Source organism: Epargyreus clarus, unplaced genomic scaffold, assembly GCF_041222505.1.
Source record: "Epargyreus clarus isolate Ecla_fem2 unplaced genomic scaffold, WU_Ecla_fem_2.2 ptg000011l, whole genome shotgun sequence".
NCBI classification, from domain to species: domain Eukaryota; kingdom Metazoa; phylum Arthropoda; class Insecta; order Lepidoptera; family Hesperiidae; genus Epargyreus; species Epargyreus clarus.
In genome coordinates, this window is record NW_027332219.1 from 2855937 (window position 1) to 2873992 (window position 18056).

The following is an 18056-nucleotide window of genomic DNA, read 5'->3' on the forward strand; positions in this document are numbered from 1 at the left end:
TGAAAGTAGGTTTATAAAGATAATAAAACATACGAAAATTATACAAATTATCTTTCTGTTAATTTTTTTGCGCAATGCAGTGGTACAGCGCCATCTATTGGTACAGTTTCACATTAGCGTAGCACTTTTCGTTTGAACGCAGTGGGTAGTAAGCAGAACACAGAACACCTATACTCCTAACGGCGCTAGTAAGGCATTCAGTACATACAGGAGTAGGAAAATATGTTCTAATAATGATAATATTGTTCATCAAAGCTCGAAATCCAAGGATAAAATGCTTATTTAATCCGGTAGGTAAGAAACAAGGTAGGTGCATATTGAATAAATTATATTATTATATTTATTGGGTCTGTAATCGAAATATTTCTCATCAAACTCAAGGTCATAATTTGTCGACAAACATCTAATTTTATACATCACCGCACTCCGCCCACAAATATAGTAATCGAATGTCCGGTGATACTATAAAAAATGTGAGCCGTCACGGGACGCCTGGCAGATGTGAAACATCGACATTATTTTATAAAAGTAATATGCAGAAAAGAACATATTGTGATAGGAACTAAATATGTCATAATGATAAAATTCGAGCTCAGTGTAGCGAAAAAGATGGCTTAACGCCAGATCGAGTGGGAGAATCGCACAGTCGATTGCGCATGGCGACGCGTCGCCACACCGTACACACTACTGCATATAGACTGTATATATATACCATCGTATAGCGTGGCGACGCGTCGCCACGCCAGAAATCGGTTTTGCGTGCGGCTATAGATGTTTCACATCAATATCTACCACAGAGGACGCACTATTAAAGAATGGTTCGTCAAATTTATTTATGTCACATTCTCATATACTTATTACCATAGACACCCTGTCATTATTAGGCAGACTGCAAGAGCGTTTCCTACTTGTAAGAATCAGGTAAGTATGAATACGAAATCTCGTCTTTAAGTGCAACGATAACGAAGTTATGATAGGAAGGAAACGATTATGAAATCTTTCGTGTAGTAGGTATACAGTACTGTGTTTCTGAATGTTAGTAACGCCCTTGCTTCTTGATAAATAATTGAGGAACAATAATAAAACAAAATGAAACCTTTAAGATATTTATTGAAGTAACAATACTTTGTAACATATATAATAATGCAAAATACACGGAAAATAATACGACGACCTCCGTTATGTACGCATCACCTACTGAACCAAGTCGTGCACAAAATGCGAAGTGCTAAGACACTGCGGTCGTTATAAAAATATTTATGGCAACATTTCACATCAAATGTATTTAAAAGTACAATTAGTAAAAGTTGACATATCTAACAACTTTATTTAGAAATTATTATACTTATTAGCACTACACTAGTCGCCTCGAAATATTAGTTTTACAGTTATAAAATGACAAGTCACTGGGAGGCACTGGTTAGCAATTTCAGACGGATTGTGACATCGAAAGCTGTATAAAAAAGTTCCAACGGTAGGCCGGTTGCATTGGCGGACTAAGCTAACGGGGGCCCGGGGCGGATGTATTGAATGAGACCCCTGTCTAAAAAGTTGATTTACAAAATGTCTTCTAGACATTTTTAGCTGACAAATATATATTTCAGTTGTAGTTTGGTCCTGCAAACTTTCGCTAACAAAAGAGATTTACCCATTTCTTTTTAGTTCGGTTGACAACTGTTTTTTGAGGCCCCTTAGTACCAGACACCCAGGGCCCCTAGCCTCAGTCCGCCAGTGCCTTACATAGCAGCATTAGTGCAACGAGTTACGTGTTACCGATTCAAATGCATAAACTCGTGTGGTGAGCGTACAGCGTACGGCCGATTACTTGTGCTTGAGTACGGTGTTCTTGAGTTTGTCGAAGTTCGCGCCGGAGAACTCCTCGAGCTTCTTGGAGCTCTTCACGAACACGAACGTGGGCATCGAGTTGATGTTGTACTCGGCCGCGATGTCTTCGCACTCATCGACGTCGACCTGCGACCAAAAAAAAATATATAAGAAATGTTTAAAAAAAATAGTTTTATTTACTTTGTTTTATTTTTTGTATTCTTCGCAGAAAATAATTTTATTTGGTGTCACTAAACTAATTATACATTATACAAATCAAACGTGTGTGCAAACTTCTAGTTAAAAGATAACGAATAATAATAAGAAGTAAAGATAAGGTTATTAGGCAGAGATAGATGAGGCGGTGGTGCCGTCGAAGTCGAACCACAGAGGGTTTCCACCTTCCATGGTTGTTTAAGGAAACCATAATATGAAAGCCCATTGTGGTTACACATTTGATATTTTAACCATGATAGCATATTATGTATTCAACATAATGTCATTGAACATAATTATTAATTATATAAAAATTCGGCCATACTCCTTAGCTCACAGACAGAGAGTTCCGTATAGCCATAAAGTTAGATATTTCAATTATTTAAATAACTTATTGTTTGAGGTACAAGGGGGTTACTACCATCCCTTAAAACTATATTATTTTATTCATACTTTGATTTTCTTTGCAAGAAATTTACCTATTTAAGAAAAATATGACAATTTCAGGTGGTTTTATACAATGGATAAACGAAAAATTAATAAGGGTTTAAGTTTGTTCAACTATGTAAGACGAAATAATTTACTGTTTTAAGGAGGAAATAAAACTATCCTGAACTATGATGATTTTTAAAAGATGGTGGTAGGCCCCCAGAACCCTAAAAAGATTCTTTAGTACAATGAAACGTTCTTGAATACAAATTGTTCTTAAGTGCAGACAATAATGACACGCTTATTTCACAACATTGTAAAATAGAGATAACTTAAGCCCGAGTGACGTCATCATATTATACTAGATACTTTAGCGGCTAAACAAACGTGTGTATTGTTATGTATACAAACAGATTAAGAACAGTCGTAAATCTAAAGTAGTTATAACGAGCGGTTGTATCTTGTATGTAACAGAAATCGAGCTAACGAGCATGTAGTTCATCTGACGAAGTTTAGAAGAGATAGTTGTCCGAAGCGGTGGTGGATTGGTTGGTGATCAAAATGAGTTTTATTCTATGTTAATCAATTTTGATTAAAAAAGATTTGAATTAATTAAAAAAATAGATTTAAAAAACATTAGGGAGGTAACACATGAACGACAATTGACGACTTGGCGACTTGAGGCTGACGACAGTCTGGGACATAAGTGGCTATTATTAAAGAGTAGTATATTTTTGAAATCTAGTTCTTTACTAAGGCCTAAGTAATGAGGCGTCCATAAGACGGGGCCCTTTAAAAATATAAAATACTATGATTGTAACAAACAACTAATTTACACTATAGGGCCCCCAGAAACCGGGACCTTTTATAGGTGATCTAATTGGCGGCAAGACATAGGAAAATTTACATGGGGCCAATTTTCGCCATGTACTCGTGTACTAAATTACCTCACTGGGCGTTACCCCATTTACACACAGTTGATTTATGTCAACCATCTAGATCCTTAACTTCGATTTTCTTTGCGAAAAAAATGTACGAAGAATCAGGAAAACGGAAAAACAGAGAAGGAAACTTAGGCGGCGGGATTTTACGCAATAAATTTTGGCCACCACGGGAAAAATGTCACAACTTAGTCTATAGAGGCATTAGTCACTGGCTAACCAGTCAAATCGATATTTCCACGGTCGATTATTCACCATGCGGCCTAACCTTGTGGCAGAAATTAACCTACCTATAATAAGCCTAGTTTAATTACCAAAGTGATTGCAAGTGGTAGAACCCTTTGTGGTTCAACTCTGGCGGCACCACCGCCACATCTAATTCTGCCTAATAACAGCAGTGTTAAGCGCTGCTCTGTTCCGATTTAAAGGGTGTGGAAAGGGAGACATTAACATAATCCACCAATTCAAATATTTAAAACGTCTCTGTTGCCAACCTCAGTTAGAATCTAATCTCATGTGGGGTTGATAACAGATGTCCACGATAATTACCTCTTACCACTGCATGCTCCTACTTCATTAAAAAAAAAACGTTAATTACCTTGACAACGACGATAGAGTCAGCCATTTCGTTGGCGAGCTCCTCTAGTTTGGGTCCAATCATCTTGCAGGGCCCGCACCAGGTGGCCATGAAGTCGATCACGACCAACTTCTCACCGGCCTCGGCCAGCCTGTTCTTCAGGTCCTCGGCGTCTTTGATGTGGATGGCCATTTTGACTGGAATGAAACGAGGGGTTTATATAAATAGTGTTTTGTTGCTACTTGCTAAAATACCAAGATACCATTTTTTGATACCTTAATTTGCAAATCCCATCTCCACTTTTTGTCAAAATGTTTTTTTTATTTATTTTGATTTCGTTCAACGCCAGTTACTATCAAAATAAATAAAAAAAAAATCATTTTGATAAAAAGTGAAGTTGGCTGATTTGCGAATTAAGGTATCGATTTGCCTTTTAATGAATAAAGGGAAAAGGTATATTATAGTATAGTATAGTATTATAGTATAGTAAGTATTATAGGTATTTAGTCCGCGCCAAAATGGTAAAAAAATATTTTTTATATTTTAGGCATAGTCCGCGCCAAACTGCTAGTCCGCTCCGAAGTTGTTACGCAGGTGTAGTCATACAATTTGCTATGGCAATGCGATTCATTTTTATATTCAGAGCGGACTAGCAGTTTTACGCGGTCTATACCATACTCTACTCGAATTGTTAAATCCCGAGCTTCCTAGGCTAAAAACCTAAAGGAATGTTACATGTTACTTAATGACAACAAGTACAGACTCATCACATTAAACTATCTCACGAGCTATTATCGACCCATTACACAGCCATTACATAACCCAACAAATCCTTGCGGCACGATGGCGCCGTTATGGCGGACTTGGCTAGCTAACAAAAGCTTCATCCCTAACAATTACTTAATAGATTTACTTTCTGCGGATGTAATGATAGACTATATTTTGATCACGATATTATCTGGTGAAAAATATGATAAGAAAAGATTTCAAAGAAAGAGGAATCATTAATTGCACAATCGCCTATCTAACTCTTAAATTTCGTTGGAATTTCTCAGGGATAAATAAATGAAGTCTAAAAACTTAAAAGCTATCATTAAAGATTACCACTAGTATGCAATTTCTACACGAATTGTTGAATCTAGCTAACTAGGTTTCAAACCAAAAAAGTGAAATGTTACTTAATTACAACAAATATAGTCCGCGCCAAACTGCTAGTCTGCTCTGAAGTTGTCTCGAGCAGGTGTAGTCATACAATTTGCTATGGCGAAGCGATTCATTTCTATATTCAGAGCGGTTTATACATTACCCTATCTCGAACTCACGAGCCATTATCGACCCATTACGCAGCATTACATAACCTTATACATCCTTGCGGCACGATGGCGCCGTCATGGCGGACTTGGCTAGCGCCAACAAAAGCTTCGGTTTCACCGCTAGCAATTAAATCGATTTCCTTTCCGAGGAAAGCCCGCGCTATCGGCGAATTAATCTCAAAATAACAGCAGTGGTCATACTTTTATATTTTACTATCATTAGGTATCATTAAGTTTTTGTTCTATTATCTTATATATAAAATTCTCGTGTCACAATGTTAGTTACCGTACTCCTGCGAAACGGCTTTACCGATTTTCACCAAATTTTATATGCATATTCAGTAGGTCTGAGAATCGGCTACTATCTATTTTTCATACCACTAAGTGATAAGGGTTGTTCACCATTAACATTTTTTTATTTATATGACAACACAACGTTTGCCGGGTCAGCTAGTTGTGTTATATAATATTGTATTGCACTATTTATAAGACCTCTATCGCATTTGGTACAACCTATAAAAGTAGCAATGACGTATAACAAATACATTTTATTAATGGCAATGCCATAGATTAGTACCCAGTTTTAAGAATTGAAATAGTTGCGTAAAAAAGTTTTGTCACGTCTCCGTGCTAAAATGTCCCTAAAATATTTGAAATATTTTTTTATTTATTATGTAAATTACGCAGTATTAGTTATTTATTCGTAAATTTTGTCTAAAAATGTTTTTATTTGTCAAGAATTCAAAAAAGAACTTACTATAATAAGCTGTTTGTGGCTTCATTCAATTTCAAGGCGGCGAAGTATCTTTACTAATCTATGGGCAATGCGGAGTATTCATAACGCGTATTTTTTTATACGAACAGGAAATAGAGACCGACTGATTCATCTGAAGCTCAGCTTTCCTTATATGACATCATTTTGTTATTAGAGGAAATACGTATAAATAAAACGACTGCAAAGGAAAACATTGTGAGGAAATTTGTATGGCCAAATTAAGGCCTAGGTTTTATTTTAGTTTTATTTATACTTTTCCTGTTTACCGCCACTTTTGTTACTTTATTAAAGTATTTTCATATTACATATGAGTCACCTACGCCTATAATTCGCATATTTTATATGTAATCTATAATATTCATTATTATATTATAATTGTAATATAACTAGCTGACCCGGCAAACGTTGTGTTGCCATATAAATAAAAAAATGTTAAGGGTGAACAACCCTTATCACTTAGTGGTATGAAAAATAGATAGTAGCCGATTCTCAGACCTACTAAATATGCATATAAAATTTGATGTAAATCGGTAAAGGCGTTTCGGAGGCGTACGGTAACTAACATTGTGACACGAAAATTTTATATATAAGATAATTGTTCTATATGCATGGCAAATAATGGTTCTTTAGTCATAAGTCATATTATTCATCCTTAAATTCTTTATTAAGCCGGAATCGAAATGGCCATGTGAGAATATGCTTAATTATGGGGCACCTCAGGTAATCTTTGGGGTCCCGGCACACTGAAATTTCTATGACTTAAAATTCTTAAAAATAACTTCGGTACCCAAATTGTTACTCAAAACATTAAAAACATATTCTAATTAACGCACAAAGGTCAGGGGCCCTCACGATCCGACGTGTGCGCGTGCCCTAATTCCTTCAATGTAAAGACGACACAAAGTACTTGCAATTATCACTCCATTACTATCAATAACATCGGTACTTAGATTCAATATAGGTGACGTCATTCGTAATATTATCCTTGATCAGTGGCTCGCAACGCTTCTAAGGCCCTTCGCACAGAGTTTTACAAGCTGAATGATGGTGGTAGAACCTTTTGTGGTTCGACTCCGGCGGCACTACCGCTACATCTATTTGTGCCTAATACCAGCAGTGTTTAGCGCATAAGACATACTTGTCCGAGGCGTTCCAGCTTACTCCTCAGGGGTGGCGGCTGCATCTGTGGCCAACCTCAGCTAGGAATATCTAATACTGTCTGGGGTTGATTACTAATGTCCATTGCGGCAATAGCCACTTACGATCAGGTGGACATGCAGTTGTCTGCTACTCCAATATTATAAAAAAATGCCTCATCTCATTGTCTTGTTAAGTTTGTACTTTAACACGCTTTTTTCTTTTATGTTCTAACCTAACCTAACCAATCCTATGTAAAATTTTCAAAAACAAAACTTGTAAGTAATTCGAAATATACCTAATAAATAATAATATAAATAATAATAAATATACCTATTGTTAATTTATTTCATTTTTATTCATTTGGTCCGGTAGTTGCGGAGCAAACTGGCTGTGACAGACCGACGGACAGACGCACGAGTGAGATTGCAAGGGTTTCGTTTTACGATTTTTTACGAAACCCTAAAAATCCTAAGGTATTCCATACCTATGGTACGCGTATTATAAGAGTTACGTTTTACGATTTTTCGTACGGACCCCTAAAAATCGTAAATTCATACCCATGGTTCGCGTCTCAATCGCATAGCTTGTATCTCTGTGGGAGACGGGCCTAATGCATCTACTGCACAGTCACGCGTCACCTTATGAAGGTCGAGCTCAATATTTTTATGAAATCCCAGTAGCAAGCGAACATGCGGACCATTTGAAGGTGATTGAGTGGTCATTGAGATATCTGTAATTCTGTAATCAACCGCAATGAGATTGGTGAGTTATTTGATATAGAAATAAGTTGGAACAGCTTAAGACTCCTGTACCCTTAGTATGAGTTTTTACGTTTTTACAAAACTGTTATTTATTGTTTTTGTATTTACGTATTCCCATACACTTCCCATCAGTTCCGATGCAGTCCGCTGGGGGCGCTGATTGGTCTCAAATATGCAGGTTTCCTCACGATGTTTTCCTTCGCCGTTTTAAGCTAGTGATAATTAATTTATAATACGCACATAACTTTGAAAAATCAGAGGTGAGTGCCTAGGATTTGAACCTCGTACCCCTTGTTGGTGAGGTCGAGTTTCTAAACCATTAGCCTATAACTGCTTTTTACAGTTATACTTAACGCTTGACATATTTTAAAAAGAAATTGGATAATAAAGAAATGGAGAACATTCTGAAAAAAAAAAAGCGTCAATCATTCATTCAGAAATTCTAACCATTGTTACCGTTGCCAACATTTCTCCGAATAAAATACAGATTATATTATGTGCCGATCAGACTTCTCAGAAAACTGGTTATTTTTAAATATACCATCACATTCTATATTGCTATCACATACTATAAATAACTGTGATCATGAGCTTTGCATAGCTTTTCTTAAGGTATGAAAGGTGAGGTTAGGGGAAGGGGGATGTCCAAAAACTTTAGTTATTCGATGCCGACTAAATGGAGGTCATAAAAAGGTGGTTTCTGAAATGTGCCGATGAAAATTAAGGAAGGACCTCCTGTCTAAAGACTTTTTGGTTTTCGCCACGCTAAGGGCGACGGGGGAGGGATGTTCGGACCCTAGCATTACAACCCACCCTTATACATGTCAATCCGAAATAAGAAGACTTTATGTAGTTGGTTACAGAAGCATACATGCTTGACACTTCAAAGAACTTTTTACACTAACATATCGAGCTTGCAGTCCACCTGGCCAATGTTCATTACCATCCATTGACCTCTGTAACCAACTCCATATACCACATCCTGAATCTGAAGCAGATCACATACTTTGTCACTTTCAAGGAGTAAAATAGTACTATTGTAAGTCAACCGGCATCCATACCATTCTACCAAAATTGAAGAAAAGCTTCATATGAGGTGGTATAGTCCGCGTAAAACTGCTAGTCCGCTCTGAATATAGAAATGAATCGTGTCGCCATAGCAAATTGTATGACTACACCTGCTCGCAACAACTTCAGGGGGGGGGGTTACTACCATCTCTTAACACAAATTATTTAAAGCATACTTTTACTTTTTTGCGGGAAATTTAACTTTTTAAGCGAAATATGACAATTTCAGTTGGTTTTATACAATGGATAAGCGAAAAATTAATAAAAGGTTTAAGTTTGTTCAACTGTGTATGACGGAATATTTTACTGTTTTAAGGAGGAAATAAAACTTTCCTGAACTTTGATGGTTTTTAAAAGATGGTGGTAGGCCCCCCAGAGCGGACTAGCAGTTTGGCGCGGACTATACCCCCAGTCACCATACAGGTCCTACGTCACGAGGAATAGCCCGAAGGTCAAGCTTAAGAATCACATAAGTACCAGATTTGTTTACACTGTTTAAAGTGTTGCCTAACAATTGTATCGATTTTGTTTACAAGAACCGCTTACGTCATTAAGTCCGAAGCACCAATGTTGGTAGTATTATAATTAGCTACAATTATTCCCCACAAGCCTTAAAACGATAATTAATGAAAGTTCCATAATATCGACCCCAAAAACATTTAAAATATTACAACTTTGCCGATTGTAATCGGTATTTTTCGATATTCGTTTAATTGCCCGGAAGACTTCGCTATGCTATTGAAGATAAATATATGTAGGTATTACATCATACCTAACATCGAATTATTAATTATCTTTTATATAAAATTTTCATGTCACAGTGTTAGTTACCGTACTCCTCCGAAACGGCTTTACCGATTTTCACCAAATTTCATACACATCTTCAGTAGGTCTGAAAATCGGCTACTATCTATTTTTCATACCCCTAAGTGATAAGGGTGGTTCACTCTTGACATTTTTTTATTTATATGGCAACACAACGTTTGCGGGGTCAGCTAGTAATACATAATATTTATATGTATATCTTTTTCTGTGACCACTTTAACAACTCCTATTCCAATGAAAAAGGTGATTACACTTGTCCTCAGAAGCACGGAAGCTTATGAAACTTAGCTAGCGATCAACAATATATAGAACTGCCGAGCGTATGTAGTTTCCTTAATCCAAACCGCATCCTTTATAATAAAAGATCACTTACTTAGTATTTATTACAACATAAAATCGGTTTTAAATATCAATGGAATACGCTAGAAAGCCAATCAAATTTAAATTTCAAATATCAGACGAGATATTTTATATGAAAAGAGGCCAATTAAAATAGTCAACATACAGAAAATATTTAAACTAAACAAAAAAAAAGTCAATGAAACAGAACCATTTAAAACACGCGCAGATACCCAGTACAGTCAGAATTGATGAGGTATTTTATATGAAAAACGGGGCAAAAAAACTAAGAGGTCCAATGTCAAAAATAAACGCAAAGCAATAAAACCACTCACCTAGTTGATTATAACGGAATGAATCAGCCTTTGAAAAATATCACAGATAACTAAGAATGGGAACCGAAGAACTTGAACGATTTACACGTCTGTACACCACAGAGTTTGGCGAGTGACTGAACTAGAGATGTGCCGAGTCACTCGGGGAGCTTCCCTGGGGGAGCAGTTTACGCTCCTCCCACACAGCTAGTGTTTACAACGGTATGCGGCCACACACATCGTCGTCCTTCCCGGGGTTACTTGCTGGACGGTTCGAGCTCCCACTCTTGCCGCCCGCAACCCCAGAAGCCCCCTTTTAGTCGCCTCTTACGACAGGCAGGGGATACCGTAGCCCTATTCTACTCCCGGAAGGACTGTAGAGACCTAACTAACACATCCACCAAATTATATGACGACGTTATATTTTTTTATCGTCCCGTCTTTGCCAATTTTGACGACAAAATTGGATAGGGAGTTGGGTGGTAGTGAGTATGCAAAATATGAGCGCACTTTGACAATTGAGAGTAGCTAGAATAGCCCAAAGATTCAGAACTAGCATGAATTCGCATTTCGCTGTAAAATGAGGTGAAAAACGAAAATTACAATTAAAATAAATCTTGTACCTATACTTTTTATTTTAATAAAAAATCGTGTCTAATTGACCTACGTATCTACGAATAGACGAAACTGCTAAACCTAGATCCTTAAAATTTTCCTATAGATTTTAGTAGTGTATTTTAGTAGCACTAAGAGTGGTAGGTAAAATAGGGGTTAAAAGGTAAAATTTCGTCTGTCGGATATACAGTTTTATACCTTTTATACATATATTTTATACATACTAAGTACATTTTATACTTTGGATTGCATATTTTAGTTACTTGGTGCGCCTAAAAGAAAATTAAGTTTTACAGGTTCTAAAGGAAATACATGTAAATAAGAAAGGTGATTTTGCCGCTTCCTTCGCTCCTGACACTTTTCGCCGATTTATGTATCTGAATAAGTAAATCGAAAATTTCTGATCTCGTCTTGTCGATAAGTGGGATATTAGTGTCCCACTGCTGGGCACGAGTCTCCTCTCAGATGAGAAGGATTAGGTCACAGTCCACCGCGCAGGCCAAGTGCGTATTGCTAGACTTGACACACCTTTAAGATTTTTTTTATAAAATCTCTCAGGTGTGCAGATTTTCTCATGACGTTTTCCTTCACCGTATATCAAGTGATAATTTATTTCTAATACACACATAGCTTTGAAAAATCAGAGGTGCGTGGGATTTGAACCTCGGACCCCTCGATCGAGGCCGAGTATCTTAACCACTAGACTATCACTGCTCATCACCAAATTAGTATCAGAGTACAATGATAATCCGAAACATAGAAACATATCTTTGAGAGCAACATGAGGTTGCAATATTGTTGTTCAGTCAATTATGACTAATAAGTTAATTCATGACTATGACTGACGTAGTCAGAGATATAGTACGATAGAAGATGACTTGGCATAAATTTTACAAATAATACATTTGCCCTATCGTATGGAATTCAAAATCGATTGCTCACACGATGACACCATACCCACACTAGAATACCGTGTCGTGGATGCTGTGGAGGCACACATAGACAACTACACAAACACCCAGACCCAGAAACGGAAATGTAATGTTCATCATTTACATATATATGTCTGACCGCGGATCGAACTCGGGACTGCGCGTCTGGTATGATGACCATTCCGCCACGCGGGTCGTCAAACCGTAATAGAAAAGTTAATAAATAGATTAGATTTTCTATCGAATGCGCCCCACGGTTTCGTTAGAATTTTCCATTTCAGTACACTATGAGAACGTAATATACAGGGTGGCGCAAAATTAATCACCCTATTTTGATAATAACTTATGGCCTGAATAAAAAATAAAGTCATTTTGAGTAATAGAAATCGTATCGTGGAAAATATGATAAAACGGCCGCAAATTTGTGTCAACGCTGGTGGAAGACACTTGACAGATATCATATTTTCAAATAGGCAAAAAAAAGTCCTGGTAAAGTACTCTATTACTCAAAATCACTTTTTTATTCAGTACAAAAGTTATTCCAAAACAAAATAGGGTGATTAATTTTGCGCCACCTATATAAAAAAAATCTTGAATAATTCGAAGGTGGTAGAACCCTTTGTGGTTCGACTCCGGCGGCACCACCGCCACACCTATTTCTACCTAATAACTGCAGTGTTAGGTGCTGCTGTGTTCCGGTTTGAAGGGTGTGGTAAGGGAGAAAGACTTTTCCGAGGCATTCCAACTTAGTCCTCAGGGGTAGCGGCGCATCTGTGGCCGACCTCAGGTAGGAATATCTAATCCTATCTGGGGTTTATTACAGATGTCCATGGGCGGCAGTAGCCACTTACCATCAGGTGGACTGCATGCTCGTCTGCTACTCTTATAGCATAAAAAAAAAATATATATTTTCATCTGAGGTCATACACGACTAAGGAACTAATGATGATACGAGTAGTATCGCGGCTATTAGTCAGCGAATTAACTTAAAATTTTAACCTTGCGTTCTTCAATGTATGAATAGGTAATAGGTAGCTATTTTTACGTACTATTAGTTGCTAGAACGTACGGCCACTTATATGTGTTTACTTTCAAAGATGACTAACTACTTCACGTAATTGATTCAGAGAAATTGATAGAGGGGTATTAATAGAGTATATAGGCGCCTGATACTAACCTTAGTTACAGTACTTTACCAATCATAAATAACCAATGTATGGCTACGAAAGTTCGAAGTTTGATGATGGATAAATTAAAGGATAGTGATTAGAGGATATAATTTGTGATCGGAGAGCAGTGATAGCCTAGTGAGGATATTCGGTCTCTTGATGGAGGGGTCCGAGGTTCAAGTCCCTGGTTCTGGATTTCAAAATTATGTGCTTATTAGAAATTAATTTTCACTTGCTTAAACGATGAAGGAAAACATCGTGAGGAAACCTGCATACCCGAGAAATTAAAATTAAAAGTTTTCCGTTTCAGAGGAGACCCGTGCCTACAGTGACAGACTGACAGTGATAGGTTCTGTGTTCCGGTTTGAAGGGTGTGGTAAGGAAGAGAGACTTTTCCGAGGCGTTCCAGCTTAGTCCTCAGGGGTAGCGGCGCATCTGTGGCCGACCTCAGGTAGGAAGATCTAATCCTATCTGGGTTTGATTACAGATGTCCATGGGCGGCAGTAGCCACTTACCATCAGGTGGACTGCATGCTCGTCTGCTACTCTTATATTATAAAAAAAAAGGTTAATGATGATTATAGGTGCTATCATAAACACACACAAAAGTATAATATAAACAAACACACACAATTCATATTTAATACTACTTACATTTTCGTATAGGTTTGAATCTTAAATAACACTTTCAAGATGGAGAATTATAACCGCCTAACGCACTTTAGCGATAATCAATCTTTACCAAGATTTTCTAACAAAGTTTAAAATTTTGAAATCAATTAATAAACAATGCATCGCGTCACATAATAAACGACCACACCTTTTTAATATAGCAGCGCTAACTGCAATTCCAGGGCAAAAACATAGATAAGTATAGATATCACCGTCATGTAATTGAAGAAAGCGATTAAATGGCTCAAACGGCTGACAAGCTGTTTTATGGCTGTCATGGTGTAATTTACGCGGAACAATGCCAACAGTTAAGTAGTGCAAAACACGAAATCTAAGAAAAAGTGCGCAGAAATATAGTTTCATTCGCAAATGATCTAAAAACTACAACATTTTTTAATATATTTCAAACCTGAAAATATATGACAGTGACAATTTCAATTGCAAAAACTGATTACATTTTCTTGTTAGGAGTGAGTAATCTTTACTAATCTATGGGCAAAAATAGGTCAATAAAAGTCGTAGTACGTTTCGGTAACATTTTTAATGTTATCACCACGTCACATATCTATGAAGCGGCGTTTAATTCATGCACTTGGTGTCTGTTATCACAAATCGTGCTGATAGTGGAGCGTCGCCCGCTAATACCACATTTATGTACTTTAAAATATACTCAATGTGATTGTTAAAAAATAAAATCAAAAGAAAAAATACTTTTTAAAAACAATCCCTTATTACTTGTTAATGAAAAAGAATTAAAAAGTTAAAAATAATTTAAGCCCGTTTTATTAAATACTTTTATGTCAGACACATTTTTTTATAAATAAAAGCTATTTTTTATAAATATATTTAAACCCAGGACAATATAAATTCCGGGAATCGAAGCTGGCACTGCGTGTCGGACCGGAATAGCAAACGCCCTGCTACGTGGGTCGCGAGACGATTTTTATATAAATAAAATATATTTTTATTAGCATTTAATCGTGTTCCCGGAGTCGTTGAACAAAACCAATTCTACCATTAGTATTTTAGGATTTGATCCCAACACCCACAATTTCCTCTAATTTGTCTGACCCCACAATGAATGTACCAAATTTATTCACAGAAATTTGTGAGCAAACGATAAAACATACCCAAAACAGGTTTGTTTAAAGTAGGCATATAAACTGCTGATTCATTGTGTTAATTTATTAGAATCCACCATACTACATAATGTGTATAAAAATATAAAAACTCAGAATATGTAATACATTAGACAGAACTCTTTGATAAGTAAAATAGAAAGATACTTCACCGCCTTGAAATTGGACAAAGCCACAAAATTTTATCATATATTGTTTGAATTCTTGACAAATAAAAAATATATTTAGAGAATATTTACATATAAATAAGCAGTTATACGTTGCTGATGGCTTGATTTATCATATTTATCTCATTGTTTAAGCCATTATCCAATGAAATATATTGAGCGCCGACTTCAGAACTTTGTACTAAACCAACATTTTTTTCAATATTTTTTACTTTAATTTAGAAGTTGGTTGTATTTTTTTGTAAATTTTTTTTCTTATAAAATCATTAAGATTTAAATGACTTTAAAAAGGTACTAAATTGCCTCCTAAAATGGACCCATTGGCACAATTGTCTAATGTAATTCTGAACATTTTTTATATTCCGAGTTCAGTCAAGGCCAATGTTGTTGATAAAAAACATATGCACAATCAGTCTGATTTACTAGATTTGCACATAACTTATATAAAAATATTCAAAACAGGCCTTATTATATTGGACTATGCTTATGTACATGATGTATGTACACATGTAAATTTTATGTTAATAAGGACACATACTATTTGGTCAGTATCAACATATGGAAAGGGGGTATAACCAGTATGAAGGAGAGTGAAGCGATTCTTGCGGTTTGGTGGACGGATGTGGATGCCATCTGTTTTATAGGGTGACCATTTAGTCATCAGGAGTGGTATTACATCTTTATTTTGCTTTAAGTAGAACTATTTGAATAACTGATGTCCATGGGCGACAGTTGAAAGAAATTAAAGTTAGTAAAAATTAATTGTCACTAACTTGCTTAAATGGTGAAGGAGAACATAGTGAGGAAACCTACATACCTGAGATTTATAAAAAAAAATTCTGGGGATGTGAAGTCTACCAATACTCACTAGGCCAGTGCGGTGGACTATGGCCTAATCCTTCTCATTCTGAGAGGAGACCCGTGCCCAGCAGTGAGACAGTATTGGGTTGATGATGATGGGCGACAGTGACCATTTACCATGAGCATTTAGCATGAACTGCATGTTTCTTTGGTATGTGAATGTTAAAGAAAACAATCTATTATTCCTATTCATAGATGATACAAGGGAACTATTAAAAAAAAACCTAGGTACAAAATTTTACATCTCAGTGAGTAACATAGGCTTCTTTTATATAAAAAAAAAACAGACGAACTTAGCTAAAATAGGAGGAAATTGTAATTAATTTATTTCTTTAGTGTTTTCCTTCCCGTTCACCAAGTGATTTTAAATGATAGTGATTTAATTGAGTCAATTTAAATATTTTGGAGATGTTAAAAATGAATTCGATTCAAGTGGGCAGTACACGAAAAAAGTTTAAGAACTTCTGGTACACGACTCGAACTTGGTTCTATTGCCGCCAAACCTAATCTAATCGTCTATTTCATCATAAATACCTACTTATAACAATTTACAATGAATAATTATGGCCATGACGTAAGGTTTCCATACCTACCTACTTAAACAAGACACGAATACGCTTTACGCAAAAAAACTCCGACTATGAAATGAAATTAAAGTTCTGAATAATTGACAATTATTCAACAATAGTTGTAATGACAAGAATGGTGTAGCGGCGTGAAAAATCAATCAGTGGACCAAAAACAAGGTCAGTCGCAGTTTTACAATTAATGTTCATATTAAACCTTATAAATGTTATTTCCGTAAAAAACATCGCGATTACAATTTCAATACTTCGTTATATTAATAAATAGTTAATTTACTCACCTTAAGTTTTCTTATTAGATCCAAACCGGCGCTACACGCGGACGAAATGACAATTCACTAAACGCCACAGTTAAAAGCTCGGAGCGTCAAACGACAAACGTCGGAACTAGGTAAACGGAATTCTTCACCACGATGGAATGGACGCTTACGACTGTTTTCAATTACGACATGTTGTTGTAAAACCACCAATGAGGTAGCCGAATGTGTGAGTGGGAAGCAAAAGTCACCAATGAGCGAATGACATTTGTGTGACTGTTTTGTTTGTGCTTTTTTTTGTAAGAGAAAAAAAAACTTTAAATTTAAAAGATTTTGATGCATAAATATTTTATGAAAATTGTTTTGGTGTGTATATGTGTAAATTATTATTATAAATATTTTAAAGCTTTGGTAGATATATAATCCTGGCAACTTGTGACAATAAACTCTAGTGTGACAATATTGTAAAATGTTGCAAGTATCTATCATTTTACGTATATTGGAGGAGTTTTAAACAAAAAAATTAAATTGTAATCTGAATCAAATGTATTTTTATAAACTATTACAATTATAGCATGGTACAATAGCTATCAATAAAAACTCATACAAATAAAGGATTCCTATATGTTTTATAATAATATTGTTGTGAAAATGATCTCCTCATTGACATCGATGTAAAATTTGCATGTAAAAGTGATGAATTCTTCGTAGTTCTATTGCTGCCATAAACTAGTACAGATATACTATAAACGGTAAGTTTTTCACGAATAACAGCAGTGTAAAACTGTTGTGTATTGGAATTAAGGTTATAATCGTGATTGTTTCCACGTTTGGGCTCGCTAGGGTTGACTTTCTTGGATGGATAAAGTTATATCAAATGTTTAAAGGCGACATTGATCACCTTACATGGCGTATATTTATTTTTAGTTTTACTTACAGAAAAAAGCAAGTATTTTTATGACGTTTAAATAATCCGTGAAAAGCATAAGTTTGTTATTTATATTATATCGAAAGCAAGAATTTGATTAAGCGGATTCCACTGTATGGGAATTTTTACGCCTCATAATGGAATATGGTAATACTTCTTGTACATCGTCATATCGTTCTGTCATTATTGTCAGTTTTTACAACTTTGACTG

At 35.9% G+C, this 18056-nt stretch overlaps 1 protein-coding gene across 2 annotated transcripts; it reads right to left on the reverse strand.

Moving 5' to 3' along the window:
- Window positions 1–1092: 1092 nt before the first annotated feature.
- Trx2 (Thioredoxin 2) lies at window positions 1093–17101 on the reverse strand. 2 transcript variants are annotated; one of them, XM_073077790.1, is made up of 3 exons: window positions 16942–17101; window positions 4009–4184; window positions 1093–1971 (listed from the first exon to the last, which is right to left on the reverse strand). In XM_073077790.1, exons 2-3 carry the CDS (start codon window positions 4177–4179, stop codon window positions 1822–1824), a joined length of 321 nt encoding a protein of 106 aa, XP_072933891.1. In that variant the 5' UTR covers window positions 4180–4184; window positions 16942–17101; the 3' UTR covers window positions 1093–1821. The 2 variants fall into 2 exon arrangements, with proteins under 2 accessions (XP_072933891.1, XP_072933892.1); XM_073077791.1 differs by lacking the exon at window positions 16942–17101 and adding an exon at window positions 10544–10653.
- Window positions 17102–18056: the final 955 nt, after the last annotated feature.

Excerpts from the sequence above, each read along its gene's own strand:
- Trx2 (XM_073077790.1), bottom strand. The coding sequence starts at position 4,179 with ATGGCCATCCACATCAAAGACGCCGAGGACCTGAAGAACAGGCTGGCC. Across the intron at positions 1,972-4,008 it reads ACTCTATCGTCGTTGTCAAG|GTCGACGTCGATGAGTGCGA; the intron begins GTAATTAACGTT and ends TTTTGGTCGCAG.